The sequence below is a fragment of the Tenrec ecaudatus genome, chromosome 3 (genome assembly GCF_050624435.1).
Source record: "Tenrec ecaudatus isolate mTenEca1 chromosome 3, mTenEca1.hap1, whole genome shotgun sequence".
Lineage (NCBI taxonomy): Eukaryota > Metazoa > Chordata > Mammalia > Afrosoricida > Tenrecidae > Tenrec > Tenrec ecaudatus.
In genome coordinates, this window is record NC_134532.1 from 135277829 (window position 1) to 135295933 (window position 18105).

Consider the following 18105-nt stretch of genomic DNA (forward strand, 5'->3'; position numbering starts at 1 on the left):
GGGAGTAGAAAGCCTCATCTCTCTCTCTCTCTAGGACTGGTTAGTGGTTTTGAACTGCTAACCTTGTGGTTAGCAACCCAAGACATGCCCCCCTATGCAGTTTAGTAAGTCGTCTGTGTGGGTGACCACTGAAGCTTAAACTTCTTAGCTTTGTGATACTATCATGTCTGATCATACTCAAATGTCTATACCTCAAAGGTCACGCAGAAAATGAAAAAATTTTAATGTAAATAAGCAAGAAAAAGTTGGCACTCATAGATAAAGAGGAGCAAAGATCAATTCAGCTAATCAAATAATTTTTCCCACTTCTTCATGGAGGGGACCTAGGTAGGGGCTTGCTTAATTTTTAAGAAAATTTTTAAGAAAAGGAATAGAGAATTGCCTTTGTGGATCCATCCCTGAAGGGTGTCTGCAGTGAGACGCACTAAGGTTCAGGAGTGGTAGAGGAAGATGAGGAATTCTAAAAGGAATTTTGCCTAACATATGCCTATGGAGATCCTTAAATGTAATTAAAGTAGCCCTTCAATTGTATGTTATAGGAAGGGAAAAGTCTAATTTTTCCCATGGTAGAGAAAAGGGTAGTTCTTTAAGAATGTCAATGAAATGCCATGAAACTGGATAAAAGATCAGGAAATAATTATGATGAAGAAATATTAAAGAGTAAAGGATTATTTTTCCTCAAAAATAAAGATTAAAAAAAAGAAAAGATTTTTTTAATGTAGAAATCAGTTTTTAAAAAAACATGGTGAAATGTTCCCTTTGGCTACACTTATAACACAATGGGAACAGTGCAGAGATTAGCAGAGCCTTCGTGTAAATTCTCGAGGCATTCCATATTTTTGAAAGAATTATGGTGGGTTAGTGTTAGAAACCCACTCAAACTCAAAACTCACTAACATCAGAGTCATGCTGACTCGTAGCAACCCATAGATAGGACAGGGTAGAACTGCCCCCTGGAGATTTCTAAGACTATCAGTGGTTCTCAACCTTCCTAATGCTGCCACCCTTTAACACAATTCCTCATGTTATGGTGACCCCCCCCCCCAACCATAAAATGATTTTCTTTGTTACTTCATAACTTTAATTTTGCTACTGTTATGAATTGAGTGACCCCTGTGAAAGGGTCCAAAGGGGTCACGACTCACAGGTTGAGAACCACTGCCGTAACTCTTTATAGGAGTAGAAAATCCCATCTTTCTTTTGAGAAGTGACTGGTGATTTCAAACTGCTGGCCTTGCAGTGAACAGGCCAACTCACCACCACTGCACTGCCAGGGCTCTGATGTTCAAAGGATAATGCTGTGTTTCTGTTAGAGGTTCTGCTTTCCCCTACACAGAACCTTTGAGAATGTAGTACAGCAATTTGCTTAATAACAAAGCTCCTTGGGAGAGGACTAGACACCATATTGCCACATGAATTAGTGGTGTTAGAAGGATAAGCACTAATTCAGTACACTCTGAACAAATACTTAACGATTTTTTTAAAAAATCTAGTAGCTCTCCTAAGCATCATGGACATAATATAATATGATGTGATGTGATATATAATATTGCAATTAGGTGAAATGATGTGAGCTAAGAAAACCTCAGCAGTAATAAATTTTGTAAATATTTTAAAACTGAAAAAAGCTAAATATGTCAAGAATGTAACACTGAGAAATGAGATCGCAAGACACGTTGCTGAAGAGGTCAAGCAACCAACTAGTTGCTGCCAAGTCAGTTTTGACTCCAGGAGACTCCATGTGTTACAGAGTAGAACTCCGCAGGTCTTGCATGGCTCTGACCTTTCAAATCCAAGATGCTATGTATTTCCACGGAAGGGTTTCTAGGGGGTTTCAGATCACACCCTTTCAATATTTAAGCCATCAAGAGATACCTCAGAAAAAGACACAGCCATTCAGTCAATTCCAACTCATAGCAATTCTAAACAGGGACAAATCGTTAAAATCTTTGGAAGTCTTTAACTGCTTGCATTTCATCCCTAGAAGCAATGAAAACTCATTGAAGGAATCACAATGCCAAGTGTTTTTTATTCTAAAAAAAGAAACAAATGTAACTTTTGGAGAAACAACAGACAGGTTTGCTGACACCAGTGATGAGTCATAATGATCCCTGAAAAATATTTATGCCCACAATTGACTTGCACGGAAAGTCTGTGATCAAAAAAAGAGGTTAACTTGTGACTCATAAGAAAGCTCCAGGCCTCCCGTTAAATACTTTTCAGACCTTGGAGCTCTTAATCTTTGACCACGTGCTTGCCCACCTTCAGCCGTTTCAGACCCAACAGTAAACACTGGGGAGTGCTGAAGCCACCTGCTTCCTTGCTGGTGCCCAAGGGATTGAATCCGTGTCTGCCTCCTTATTCACTCCCCTTGGATTGGCTTTTGTGTTATACCGCACATAAACATGCATGCGGGTCACATATGATCAGCCAGCGAGGACAGGTTTCCGTGGAATATTCTAAGATATCCTGAGAAAGGATGTCTGGCATTCTACTTCTAAAACGCATTCTTGCTGTAGTGTGCCACCTAGCTGATCCCGATCCAAAGTGGCCCCGGAAGACAGAGCAGAACTGTGAGCAGAAACGTAAGATTTGCTGGGCTGTCATATTGATGGGAGCAGGTCAGCAAGTCTGTCCTCCCACTCAGCAGCTGGTGAGTTTGAATCACAGACCTTGGATTTAAGCGTTGTGGGAAAGTAGTCCATAAGACCTTACAGGTCACAACAGAACATTGTGAGCTACAGTGCGGGAAGATGAGCACCCCCAGGTCAGAAGGCTCTGCAACAGGCAGCAACAGACCCAAACATACCGAAGATGGAAGAGGATGGAGCACTGAGCAATAGTTCATCCCGTTCCAAGGTAAACAATAACAGCAACCGTGTAGAAGAGGGGGTTAAACACTTAGACTGAAGCCTAAGCACAAATCCTGTCTCTGCACGAACAGGTTCAATGAGTTTGGGCAAGCTCCCTAATGTGTCTGTATCTCAGTTAATCCATCTGGACCATGAAAGTGTTTCTTGGTAAAGTTTAGTAATAATAGGGTAGTAAGGACAACTTGAGTCAACACAAATAGAAGCCCTGAAAGTGTTGCTTTTACCCAATAAGCAAGCAGTGCATGTCATTTCTTCTAGAATCTTTGTATTGAATCTTAGCCTATCTTTGGTTACAATTTAAAATAGAACACATTTTCAATCCCTGAATTAAATATAGCCCAGGCCCTCTAGGTATCCAATAAGAATATCAGAGAACAGCCCCCAAAAATTACCAGAGGATACCAGAAAGATGTTCACCTGAATTTTATTGACTATACAAAGACATTTTACTGTGCGTATCATAACAAATTGTGGCTATAATTGTAAAAAAAAAAAAGGGGGGGGGCGTTGGGGAGGTATTTCAGAACACTTAATTGTGCTAGTGCAGAAGTAGCAATCAGACCTGAACAAGACAATGCTGCATTATTTACAATCAGGAGAGATTTGTGTCAGAATTGTACCCTTTCACCATATTTCTTCAAACTCTATGCTAAAGGAAAAATGCGGCATCAATATGGGAGGGATATTTATTCACACATTGTCATATGCAGATGGCACAGCCTTGTCTTACTGAAAGATAAGAACTTGAAATGCTTACTGATGAGGATTGAAGGCATCAAAATCTGTATGGATTAAACCTCAACACCAAGGAACAAAAATCCTCACGATTGGACCAATATACAACATCATAGTAAATGAGGAAAAGATTGAAACTGTCAAGGATTTAATTTACTTTTACTTATTTCCATAATCAACACTGATGAAGGAATTAAGACCCCTCTAATGTATTGAAAAGCAAATACATCACCTTGAGGACTAAGCGAGCCTGACCCAAGCCATGTTGTTTTCAATGCCACATAATCGTCTGAAAGCAAGCCAATGAACAAGGAAGACTGAAGGAGAACGTGTGCCTTTAAATGATGGTGTGGCAAGCAATAGTGAACATATCATGATGGCTTAAGAACACACAGACCCATCTGGAAGATGGACAGCCAGCATGCTCCCTAGAAACAAGGATGGCAGGACTTGCTCTCACACCTTCAGGCACATTGGGGGCGACAGTTCCTGGAAGAGGGCATCAAGCATGGTCAAGTGCAGGGTGAGTGAGAAACCTGAAGACCTGTGAGGAAATGGATTGACACAGTGGTTGCAACCGTAACTCAAGCCCTGCCCAGTTGTTCAGACCTTAAAATAAAACTCTAAAGGCCATGAAATATTTTTTATCAATATGTGGTGGATACAATCAGATCAATACAGACACAATCGAGGAACCCACGGCCTTATAGTTTTCCCACAAAATCCCCTCTTTACACCATACAACACAGGCATCTTCATTATCATTGAAAACTTTAAGGCTGTTTCCTGTTTGAAGCATCCTAAATGGCATGACCATTTTGCTTCTTATTCCTTTTTCTTCAAACTTTTATTGTGAATGAAGTGAGGGTTTACATGTCAGATAATCATTTTGGGGGTATTTTTAATCATTTTATTGGGGTCTCATACAACTCTTATCACAATCCATACATAAATCCATTGTGTCAAACACATTTGTATATTTGTTGCCATCATCATCCTCAAAACATTTGCTTTCTGCTTGAGCACTTGTTATCAGCTCCTCAATTTCCCCCTCCCCGCCCAATCTCCCCATCTCTCATGAACCCTTGATAATTTATAAATTATTATTATTTTGTCATATCTTATCCACTCCCTTCACCCTCTTTTCTGTTGTCTATCTCCCACGGAGGAGGTTATATGCAGATACTTGTAATTGGTTCCCCTTTCCACCCCAGCCTCCCTCCACCCTCCTGTTATTGCCACTCTCACCACTGGTCCTGAAGGGATCATCCACCCTGGATTCCCTGTGTTTCCAGTTCCTATCTGTACCAGTGTACATCCTCTGGTCTAGCTAGATTTGTAAGTTAGATTTGGTATCATGATAGTGGGGGGAAGCATTTAGGAACTAGAAGAAAGTTGTATGTTTCACTGTTGCTATACTACACCGACTGGCTTGTCTCCTCCCCACGACCCTTTTGTAAAGGGATGTCCAGTTGCCTACAGATGGGTCTTGGATCCCCAATCTGTACTCCTCCTCATTCACAATGTTTTGATTTTTTTGTTCTTTGATGCCTGGTACCTGATCCCTTCGACACCTCATGATCACACAGACTGGTGTGCTTCTTCCAAGTGGGCTTTGTTGCTTCCGAGCTAGATGGCCGCTTGTTTACCTTCAGGCCTTCACGACCCCAGACACAGGGCTCCATCAGCTTTCTTCACCACATTTGCTTATGTGCCCCCTTTGTCTTCAGCAAGCGTGTTGGGAAGGTGAGCACAATGTCTTACCCGGTTCCCCGCAACCCCCACCGCTTTCCTGATCTCCCTCTTGAAATATATTATCTTCCCCTTTATCCAACTTACCATCTGTCTGCCCTCTAACCTATTGCGGCGTCCCCTTCCTTTCCACACCCCCTACCCCATAACCATCAGTCTGTTTCTTTGGGATGAAACTTTTGTCTTGATATCTGTATAGATGTGGCCTCCTTCGGTATTTGTCCTTTTGTGTTTGACTGACTTTCACTCAGCATAACGGCCCCAAACCCATCCAGATCATGGGAGGTTTCAGTTTCATCATGATTCATTAATGTGATCTAGTGTCCCACCGCAGGATCCCTTGTGGTGTAGTTCTTAGGCATTGGGCTGTGATCTGCATGGACAGCAGTTCAAAACCACCAGCAGCTCCTCAGGAGAAAGACTGGGCTTTCTACTCCCATAAACACAGTCTCAGTAAAACCACAGAGGGGCTCTGTGAGTCTTCATTGACTCAATGGCAGTGAGTTTGGTTTTTGAGTACATCACTCAGTAAACCAATATACCAACATTTATTCATCCTCCTATTGGGTGACCAGACGTCCCGCTTTTGGCGGGACAGTCCCGATTTTTAACAATTTTTTCCGCATCCTGCGGCATTTTTTAAAGGTCCTGATTTTTGGAAAGAATGCACGACAAGCTAGGGTATATGGTTTTCGGCTGCCATGTGGCTATTTCGCCAGGATCTGAGTTTTATCAATGGTGTCCCGCTGGTGTCCCGCTTTACCAATGTTAAAATCATTAAATAGGAATTTAGCTTGTTTGCATCTTCTAGCTATTGTGACTAGTGTGAAGATGGATGTGGCCGTGCCTCGATCTCTCGGCACCGGGTGGAGGCTATATTACGTAGCCCGTTTGCTGGGTCATGCGGGAGTTCTATTCAGAATTGTTGAGGACGCACCATACTGGTCTCCATCATGTTGGCAGTTGTACAGTCCCACCAGAAGTGCATGGGGGTCCCATCTCTCCACAGCCCCTCTGGCATTTCCTCTTTTCTGCTGTTTTGTTCAACTTAGCTATCAATTCTGCTGTGAAGCAATTGTTGTTTTGATTTGTATCTCTCAGATGGCTAGTGATTGAGAGCATTTCTGAATGTCTTCTTGGTAAACTCTTCATGTTCTCTGCCCATCTTTAGAGTTGGGGTTGGTCATTGTTTTCTTATTGGTGTGTTGAAGCTTTCTGTACGTTTCAGGGATTAATCTATGTTCGATATGTCATTGCCAACTTCTTTCCCCAGTCTGGCGGTTCTTTTGTCCTCTTTTGGTGAAAACTCTTAACGTACTTAAGTTTCTGTTTTTAGGAAGTCCCAGTCATCGACTCTGTCTTTTACACTGTGGATGGTTTTTCATTATATTTTACAGTGTATTTATGCCATGTATTATGGGCCCTAAATTTGTCCTTATTGTTTCATTGGTGACTTTTATAATTCTTCGGTTCACATTTGGGTTTTTACTCCATCTTGAATTTGTTTTTATATATGGGTCCTCGTTCATTCTTCTGCAAATGGATATTCAATTTTGCCAGCATCATTTTTTTAAGAGACTCATTCTCAGTTAATGTGTTCCAATTCTTGGTCAAAAAAGTAGTTATCTGTAGGTGGATGGACTTATTTCTGGGTTCTCTATTATATTCCATTGGTCTATGTATCTCTCATTGTACCAGTGCCAGGCTTTTTTAACTACCGTAGCTGTGTAGTAGATGTTGAGATTGGGTAGTAGGCGGCCTCTTATTTTGTTCCTCTTCATTAGTAGTATTTTACTTGTCCTGGGTCTCTTTCCTTTCCACATCGGTAATCAACAGTTAAGCAACAGAAGTGCAGTGGCGTATGAGTTGGGCTGCTAAAAGCAGTTTCAGCAATTCCAACCCAGCAGCCATTCCCCAGGAGAAAGATGAGGTGGAAATTTTCAGCGCCTGCAAATATAAATATAAATCTCACTATAAAGTCACGATGAATTGGAATTAATGTGACTGCATGGGAAGTAATACATGAGTAAAAGAGTGACTACATGATGCAAGCTTTAACCAACTGGACAAATTCTTTGTTTCTAAGACTGTCTCATTCAACAGTCTTTAGATCTAGGAGAGCACAGGGAACTTCTGAGATCATACGGTAGAATTAAAAGGGAAATATTTTCTCATGCTTAACTTAAAAGTTATACTCCAAAGCTCAGAATATAATCACTCTTATGTACTGTGACACTTTTTAAAGCCTTTTTGGTTCTATATTAGCTGAAGGTGTACAGAGCAGATCATCAGTTTTACGCTCAATGAGAGATGCACATTTTGTTTCGACTCATCCGTGGCAATCCCCTCGGTGATGCTGCATCGCTGAGCCCACGATCCCTTCCTGGGTTTCCTATTTCCATTCCTTCTTTCCCTACCCCTGAACTGGGCCCCTGAGTAAATAAACGGTGCCCTTTGTGTCCACACCTCGGATAATTTTCGTGCCACTGGCTTCCTCATTATGCGCTATGATTTATAAAATGAAAACTTTCTCTTAGTCTAATTCAATCATTATTTGTGAATGGGAAAAGATTCTCAAGATAAAGGGAGGTCTAACGAACATGTGGTCAAACTGGACTTTAACTATCTCACATGAAAATTATTACTCTGATATCAGAGCAAACCTTAAGTCTTTGTATTTCTGAGATTCTTCATTGTTAATTCAAGAGTCACACCTGTGGAAGATGGCAGAATAGAGAAATAAAATGTATTGGCCTTCTCCTAGGTATCGGATCTCTTACAAATGTTTCTTTTAATCATCACAAAACTGAGTTAAATGTTACACCTACTTTGAGATGGCAATCTGAGGTTCCGAGGGTTAATTTGCTAAAGATAACGTAGATGGCAAGAGTGCAGGTATACATTGCTCTAACGCCAGCGCACGATACTGCTTCCTGTGGGTTCCAAATGATTCAGCATTCCAGAGGACTCGGCAATCTCCAGACAGGTTTTTAGATAGCACACTGGTAGGTGACGGGGGTCAGGGAGTACAGAGTGTTTCCTAACGACGACCTAATAGGAAGAGGCCCCGGATGCTGTTAAACATGCTACAACGCACGCGACCCATCACCACCACCCACTGCCATCATATCATAGCAACCCCATCAGACAGAAGAGAAACTGCAGAAGAACTGCCCTGGTGGGTTTCAGAGATTGTACATCTTTCTGGGAGCAGAAAGCCTCATCTTGGTGATGCCACCAGTCTCCTTATGTACAAGACCGTACCCCCAAATAAAGAACTGTCAGGTTCAAGGTTCCAAAACCCCATGTTAAGCTATTTGGTAGTTCTATGATTTTCCAAGGAATGCCTGTTGGTGTAGTGGGTTACAAGTTGGGCTGCTACCTGAAAGTTTAGTCGTTCAAATCCACTAGTTGCTCCTAAGGGGAAGGATGAGGCTTTCTGCTCCCATAAAGACTCACAGTCTTGGAAACCCAAAGCCTCGGTATTATTCTGTCCCTCTGGGGCCAGAGTTGACTGATGTCTGGAGGTTTCATTTGGTTTTTGAAGTATTTGTAAACAGTAGAATAATCATCAGGTACACAATTATCCGGTTGCGGCCCAGTCAGACTCATGGTAGCTGATGTGCTACAGGAATGGAATTTCTCCCTAGGGTGTTCTTGGCTGTAATCTCTATTGAAGCAAATCACCAGGCCTTTCTTCTGTGGTGGCACTGGGTAGATCTGAACTACCACCATTAATTGGCTCATCAATGGCAAACCAGTTGTGACACCCCGAGACCCACAGCATCTATAACTTTAGCTCACTAAATTGAGCTTTAAGTGTTCAAAAACACTTGTGGAATGAGCTCATACATGAATGTTAAATCCCAGAAGACAGGTGGAGGGGACTGCATTTTTCAATGACTCTCTACAAGAACTAAGAAAAATACATCTATATTTTTTAATTCACTAAGACTTGTATTTTTTAAATTATCATCAATAATCGAGATAGGAAATGGATTCTATTTATTTACTCTAAGCACTAAATGTACACAAAATGTTTTGGTATTGAAGCAAAAAACCATAGCATATCTAGTTGGTGGGTTGCACCATTTAAGGAAAAGACATAGTTGGCAGTGTGGGGTTAGGGATATCCATAGGATTATTTTGATTTAGAATCATAAAGTATCGAGGTTACTGCTGTCACTGCCATCACTTGAGGAAACCCTATCTAAGAAAGGGTCAGTGACTTGCCGAGGTCTCACGGCTGGTTATGAGCAGCATGGGAGCCAGAACCCAGTTCCCATCACAGTTTTTTACATTAGGGTGTTTCTTTACCATATGACTGAAGCTTTGGAAACTTATTTTCACGTGTATTTTGTGTTTTTATTTAAACACATTCTTTAGTCAAGAGAAATTGAGTCCTTATACTTTTGTTTTGACTTTCCAAGCACATTCCTGAAAGAGCCTTTTCATGTCAACAGACCAGCGTCTTCTGTTATAAACCTTTATATATTTTTCTCAGCTTAGGAAACTATATTTTGCCAAGCATGCAAAATCTTACACATTAAAATACTTGGAACTCTGTTTAAAAACTCCAAGTAAATTCTGAATGTGTCCCAGATGCTGAGGGTTTTGTTTTTGATTTGTGGTTTTAGTTTGCTTGGCTTACCTCCTCCCTGCACCTTTGTGTTAGAGGAAAATGGGCATCTTTCGACAAAGCAGCTGGGAGAGTGTGGGACTAGGAGTCAGCAAACCTGGGGGAAGTGCAGCTTTTTTCCTAAAAAGCACTGAGACCTCGAACTTGTCTCCGAATGAGCCTATTTCTTCATCTGCCCACTTCGTGTAACTGTAACAAAGATCAAATGAGATGCTACTCCATCTGCAGATTGGTTTAGTAAAACAGAAATACCATGACAACACAGGCTTGGAGTGTGTTTTAGACATCATTGTCAAATCCAAATATTTATTTTAAAGATATAATGATGTAAACAGGCATTCCACACTTTGAACTAGGTATTTCAACTTAGATGATGTCTGGTCATTTTCAGAAATATTCCTTAGAGGAACTTGTACTTGAACTTCACGCTGAGTAAATGTTATTTCTGTTGAGACTTGGAATTGATTAGTCCAGAACAGTTTATTTAAAGTTGTAAATGACTTAAGGTTTGGTGTGTGTGTGTGTGTGTGTGTGTGTGTGTGTGTGTGTGTGTGAGAGAGAGAGAGAGAGAGAATGTGGAATGTGTGTTGCTTTATTCTCCCTCCTTCCAACTCACTGTCTCTTAGTCCAGATGGTCCACCCTGTTGGGTTTGAGGAGTGGGATAAAGGGGAAAATGTGTCTTTCTTGTTCCTAACATGAGGATGTGATAAAACATCTGTATTTGCTGAGTTAGAACAAAAGGCCCGGAGCAATCCCTATGTGTCATACTAAAAAAAAAGAAAGAATGACACTGAAAAACAAGAGGTCTATAAACAGAGTTTTAAAAGATTAATTAGGTGAAGGTTTACAGAGCAAATCATCAGTTTGTGTTAGGATAATCAACCATTTAAGATACCAGGAGGGTAAAGGGAAGGTGTGGGGGGTGGGGTGGGAGAAAGGGGGAATCGATCACAATGATCTACATATAACCCCCTCCCTGGGGGGAAGAAAGCAGAAAAGTAGGGAAACAGGTCAGTGTAAGACATGAAATAATAATTTATAAATGATCAAGGGTCGTGAGGGAGGGAGGGTGACAGAGGGAGAGAGGGGAAAAATGAGTTGCTGATACCAAGGGCTAAAGTACAAAGAAAAGGTTTTTAAAATGATGATGGCAACAAATTTACAAATGTGCTTGACACAATGTATGTATATATGCATGTATTGTGATAAGAGCTGTATGAGCCCCCAATAAAATGACTTATAAATAAATAAATAAATAGATAAATAAGGATAGTCAAGTGTTGGTTGAATGGGGTAGGTGACGAACATGCATATATTACCCGTTTCCAACAAATTACTTGCATGGCAGGAAAGAAACAATAAGGTATAAACTCACAAAGGAAAAGGAAGATAAAGGTATCAACGGAAGGGTTTGCACCGAGCAGCATCCTAGACAAAGAAGGCAATTCACCCTGCAGAATGCTGGGAATGTTCACGCATTGGAAGTAGCAGCTAACTGGGGAGGCATGGTGAGATTAAAAGCTGGAGTCAAGATGAATGATTGAACGCTTATTAAATAAATGATTGGACAATAGGCATCCTTCCTCATGCCAACACAGCCAAGGACTTCTCCATCCTCAAACAGGAGATAGTGGTTGTCCACTGATCCTAGACTTGAGATGTAGTGCCTAACTGGTATAAATGGTTAGTGAGCTTGGACACAAACTGAAAAGTTGTCGTCACTTCCTCCCAGGAGTGCCTTGAAAGAAAACCGTAGCTATCAATTTCCCAAACCCAACCATTGATAACTCAGTTGTTTGAAGATAGGATGTGGAGCCTTAGAGAGACCTGGGGGCCGTGGAGAGACGATCATTCATTAATCTCCTATGATACTGGCAACAGCCTTTTCTCTTCCTCCCCCAAGGCAGGAGATAAGAAGATCTCCACTAGAGAAACTCTGCGCGCGAGGGTAGAGGTAGGGCATGATACTGGCATTTAGGTGTTCCACCAACATGATTCATGTGCATGGACGGGGCCTTGGAGGAGTTCCTTGGAGGAATTGAGGAAGAACAGAGTAGTGTTTGTGTTGTTGTTGTTAGGTGCTGTCGCCAAGTGGGTTCTGACTCACAGCAGTCCCAAGCACAACAGAAGGAAATACTGCCGGGTCCTGTGCCATCCTCACAAGTTTCTATGGAAAGGGCCATGGGCTGCTAAAAGAACCAACAGACCTGGCTTGGAAGACGTACAGCCACAATGCTTCCTACAGGCAAAGATGGCGAGACTTTGTCTCAAGGACTTTGGACATGTTCTCAGAAGGAACGGGTCCCTCCAGAAGGACTGAGGCAGAGAAAAAGAGGGACACCGTCGACAAGATGGATTGGCATATAGAGGGGCTCAAACACCAGCATAACGATGAGGCTGGCACAGGACCAGGCAGCGTTTCCTTCTGTGGTAGTGAGGGCTACGAGCAGTTGGAAACGACTCAACGGCACCAGCAAGGCAAACATCGACACCATTAGACCCTTCCTCACTGCCTCCAGGGGAGCCGCCCAAGGCCTCACCCATGCACATGAATCTTCCAATCAGTTTTGAATATTAATGGTTAATCAATTGGCACTAGACGTTTAAGTACGATCCTGGTGGCACTTTGTGTAAGTATTGGTTCAAACCCACAGGAGCAATATCAGGCTGTCTGCTCTGGTAAAGAATGACAGCCTCAGATGTCAGCCCAATGGCTGCTCAACACACACATGCATTTATTACCCATTTACAACATATTACTAGCATGACAGGAAAGAAACAATAAGATATAAACTCCCAAAGAAAAGAGAAGATAAAGGTATTAATAAATACCTAGAAGATGGGCCACGTTGGGTGATTGACTGAGTACAGCAGAGAAAGATTGAAGGAAGGGTTCAACATGAGAAAGAAAATCCAAAGCAAGCAAAATCAAAAGAAGGAAAATATAGGCTGTAGAAGAAATTTTTTATATATTTGATCATCTTCAGAGAGATAAGGGTAAAAATCACACTCATGAGAAAAAGATGAGAGTAACATTAAAATGGGGAAACATCAGAAAATAAGAAATAGCTCTGGAAATTAAAATTAAGTAGGAGTGCAGCGGAACAGCAAGGGAATGGAGTGGCAAGGTCCCCAGGGAATGCTGAAGGTGGACCTTGGGGCCAGGGCGTGGTGCCCCAACAGACTGGACTGGAAAACACCCCTAAAGGCCAACAAATGATCCTTGAACTAACGACAAGTTTTCTTTCTTGTTGTGTTTTGTTTTGTTCTTTGTCAGTGGTTTGTCATTGTTGTTTTGTTGTATAATGTTGCTTGGTTTTCCTCTGTCTTGTTTTTGTGCATGTTATTATCTCTGCAGGTCTGTCTAAATGGGATAGGCTGGATGAACAATCTGGAGGAGAAAACAACGGGACCGACAGTTCCGGGGGGGACATGGGTTAGTGGGAGGTGGGGGGAAAGGAAGTGGTGTTAACAAACCCAGGGACAAGTGAACAACAAGTGATCCAAACTGGTGGTGAGGTGGGTGTGGGAGGCCTAGTAGGGCATGGTCAAGGGTAATGTAACCAAGAGGAATCACTAAAACCCAGGTGGGAACTGAGCATGATAGTGGGACAGGAGGAAAGTCAAGGGAAATAGAGGAAAGAGCTGAGAGGCAAAGGGCATTTATAGAGGTCTAGATAAAGACATATACATATGCAAATATATTTATGTATGAGGATGGTGAAATAGATCTATGTGCCTATATTTATAGGTTTAGTATTAAGGTAGCAGAAGGACATTAGGCCACTACTCAAGTACTCCCTCAATGCAAGAATACTTTCTTCTATTAAATTGGCATTCTATGATGCTCACCTTCCCGACACAACCACTGAAGACAAAGTGGGTGAATAAGCAAATGTGGTGAAGAAAGCTGATGGTGCCCAGCTATCAAAAGATATAGCATCTGGGGTCTTAAAAGCTTGAGGGTAAACAAGCGGCCATCTAGCTCAGAAGCAACAAAGCCCACATGGAAGAACACACCAGGCTGTGTGATCATGAGGTGCCGAAGGGATCAGTTATCAGACATCAAAGAACAGAAAAATCATATCATTGGGTGCACACCTCCATGATACAATCGCTGAGGATAAATGGGTACATAAATGTGGCAAAGAAAGCTGATGGTGCCCGGCTATCAAAAGGTGTAACGTCTGGAGTCTTAAAGGCTTGAAGGTAAACAAGTGGCTAACTAGCTCAGAAGCAGCAAAGCCCACATGGAAGAAGCACACCAGCCTGTGCAATCACGAGGTGTCGAAGAGATCAGGTATAAGGTATCATCAGAACAAGAAAATATTACCATAGTGAATGAGGGGGTGGGAGTGCTGAGTGCAGACCCAAAGTCCATTTGTGGGCCACTGGAGATCCCCTTGCAGAGGGGTCTAGGGGAAGAGACGAACCAGTCAAGGTGCGATGTAGCATTGATGAAAAATACAACTTTCCTCTAGTTCTAAATGCTTCCTCCCCCACCCCACCCCCACTATCATGATCCGAATTCTATCTTGCAAGTCCGGCTAGACCAGAGGATGATCACTGGTACAGATAGGAACTGGAAATACAGGGAATAGGGCGGATGATACCATCAGGACCAGTGGTTTGAGTGGTGATACTGGGAGGATAGAGGGAGAGTGGGTTGGAAAGAGGGAATCTATTACAAGGATCTACATGTGTCCTCCGCCCTGGGGGATGGACAACAGAGAAAGGGGTGAAGGGAGCTAATAATTTATAAATTATCAAGTGCTCATGAGAGAGGGGGTAGTGGGGAGGGAGGGGGAAAATGAGGACCTGATGTCAAGGGCTTAAGTGGAGAGCAAATGTTTTGAGAATGATGAGGGCAATGAATGTACAGATGTGCTTTACACAATTGATATATGTATGGATTGTGATAAGAGTTGGATGAGCCCCTAATAAAATGATTATAAATAAATAAATAAAAGGGGGAAAAAGAAATATGAGATATGAAAGGCGCAATTAAACAAATTTCCCAGGATAATAAAAATGAGGCTGAAAAAGAGCAAATAAGGTAAATAAATTAAAAGAATCACTCTAAGAATTCTTTCATCTAACTAATATGAATTCCAGAATGAAAAAGGTAAAGGAAATGTAGGGACAAAATCTTCAAAGATCTAAAGAGTAAATATCTCTCAGAACAAAACATATATTCATTTACAATTTTTAAGGGACTAATGAATGACTAAAATAAATTTTGACATGTCCATACAAATGCAGATTTTTACACTTTTACACTTCATTGCTTTACAACTTCATTGTTCTGACAGTTATTTCAGAACGATAATCAAAACTATGATTGCAAATATTAATAATAATTTAAAAGAGTCATTTACTATTTCTGGGTATAAAGAAACAAAACAAAAAGAACGGTCCAAGACTAGAAACGATACCCTTTTCCCAGTCAGGCTTAAGGGCGCTCAACAGGGAACGGGAAGTGGACCACAACCCTGAAGCACTCCAAGTATAATTGGTGTGGTAGAAAATACCTTGGACCAGGAATGCATCTGAAGAGCAAGTCACTTAGTGTCTCTGACTCACACTTGTCTCATTTGCAAACAGAAACTTACTTTGAAAACAACTAAACTCTAATGTAAGATAAATAAATAAGGAGCGTGAGGCAGAGCCTGCACAAATGCCAACGCTCTTTGAGAGGGTACCCGCCCTCTACTCGGATCTGACTAACTGTTGTCAGCCGGGAGGACCAGTGCGTCAAGGGAAGCTGAGAAACCTAGAATTTCATGTTCAAGTTCCGGGTTTTAAAACGATGGTTTAAAATGCACAGTGCCTCCCAAACCGCACAACTGCAGGCCACATCCAGCTCCCAGAGTGCGGCCGTGAATCTTTGACATGAGTGGAGTGTTGCCAGAGCAATGTCTCATTCCTAAACGTTCTCGCTGAATGTGCATTTCTACACGGTTGCCCCGGGGGCACACCGGGTCACTGCTTGGTTGTTAACCTAAAGGTTGTCAGTTTGAGTTCACCCAGTGACTCTGTGGGAGAAGGGCCTGGCCATCAGTTTCTGTATAGATTGCAGCCTAGATCTCCTATGGAGAAGTTCCATCTGTTCATGGGGTCTCTGTGAACTGAACATTGACCTGAAAGCAACTAACAGCAACATGAAATTTTTTCTCCACCAAAGATACAGCTTATCCAAATCTGCCATCTCAGCCTACTTCATTTTGTGACCTGTGGAAAGGCTGGACTCAGGGAAGCAGTCACAGAGATAGGCTCTGCAGAAGGCATTTGAGATAAAAACCGTAAAGGACTAATTTTCATGAGGCCACTCTTGTCAAATTCTTCCACAAAAATAGCCATTGCCTTTAATGACAATGGACAGCGTCACAGTTAGTTCAACATCAAGCTTCACAGTTGCTAAGGAACATTTCACCCACCGCTGTTCATGATCTTGTTGGTTCGCAGGTCTGGAAAACATGAAGACGGTGGTATTTTTCCTGTACTTCTTGGGAGCTGCAGCTGCAATCCCGGTCAGTTTTCTTTTCTGTTGTTACATCCCTCCCTCCTGACATATAATTTACAAATCCAATTTTTTAAAGTCATTATGTTCTGGTTTAAGTTCTTTTTCTTTTAATTATATGTGTTGCCCAAGCAGGGAAAACATAACCAAGAACATTGAGAAAAAGTTCTTTCTTAAAAAATATATCATTTATTTTATCAGATTCCACCAGATTCAACAAAATGTGAAGCCAAAGATTCTTAGTTGGTAGTTTGGCCATAGAATATTTCCAAATACCAAAAAGAACAGAAAGAAAGAAGCTATTCTCTAGAAGCTTATCATACAGGTATAAGAAATCTATAATAAAAAGACAGGAAGAGATGAGACAGGGTGTAGCAGCCACTGACGGGGTGCTAACCCTTTCTACAGCAGCTGTCCAAGCAAGCACGCCACACGCAGTGCTAGGTCATTATCGTCTCCACAGTGGCCCAGATACACTGGCTCCACCCTTCACACAGCAAGCAAGCAGCTTGTAGCGTCAGGTTGTTGGGAGCACATCTGCAGTCTCAAACAGTACAAGGGAAGGGAGAACGGGCAGCCTTCATTTGCTTGATGTCTCCCACATCATCCGTGTCATCATTAATCAAGCCAATTTGTGCAATATTTTCTTTTTTGCCAAAGGGAATAATCAGCCTCCCTTATTACGAATTGCCTTTTCCCTCTCTGCCCACCACGAGTCTAAATTCTGACCTTGCTTTTGGATACCAGTGGTTATCTCTGGTAGATAGATGTGTCAGCAAAGATGAACTTCACGCCACTCACATGAAGCAGTTCTTGGAAAATAGAATCTATGACCACTACTAAGTGTCTAAAGCTCCTCCAACTAAAACCACACAGTGTCCAAAACACAAGATAAATTCATGTTCAGCACAGAAAGAAGCTCCCCACCAGTCTTGCAGAAGGCCGTGGATGACAGTAAAAGCCCTACATCCGTGGGCAGCGACCCATGTGGATTAAGACTGGAGAACACCCTCTGACTATTGTGAATAGCCCCGCTACCAGACACAGTGAACTGGAGAGTAGATTCAGACAGGTGTAGTTAGGTTAAAATTCAACACAGTATTTGTTCTCCTTTTTGGACCCATTTTAAATTTGTCCTAGTTTAATATTTTCTGCTTTCTTTTGAATCAATGTCTTTCTGTATTTCATTTTGTAATTTTTGTTGGGTGGGGGCTGTATATTTTCCGTTATATAAAATCCAGGATATGTAAATCTATAGAGACAGTAATTGTCAATAGTTTCTTGGAGTTGTGGCATGAGACGTTAGGGTGAGGGAAGTGGGAGCTAATAATAATGAGCACAGAAATGAAGTAAAATTCCAAAATTGTGCTGATCATTGTACAACTCTTTTAAATATGTTTAAAATCATTAAAATGTATGGTGTGCGAATTATATGTCCATGAAACTGAAGGCAAAAAAGAACAAAAGAAATCCACTTTCATAGACCCATTCTTTTCATCCTGGAAATGTGTTTTTCCCTTACAGCTGTTGCTGCTGCATAAACAGACATCAAAAAAGACTTCAAATCACATGTTTGAGTGAGACA

General features: G+C 41.6%; 1 protein-coding gene across 1 annotated transcript in view; it reads left to right on the forward strand.

The window, feature by feature from the left end:
• SPARCL1 (SPARC like 1) overlaps positions 1-18105 on the forward strand; it is a 60901-nt gene that overhangs the window by 20265 nt on the left and 22531 nt on the right. The window contains exon 2 of the mRNA XM_075544038.1: positions 16466-16530. Within this exon, the coding sequence (XP_075400153.1) occupies positions 16477-16530 (54 nt within the window). The 5' untranslated portion in view covers positions 16466-16476. The remainder of the gene's footprint in view (positions 1-16465; positions 16531-18105) is intronic.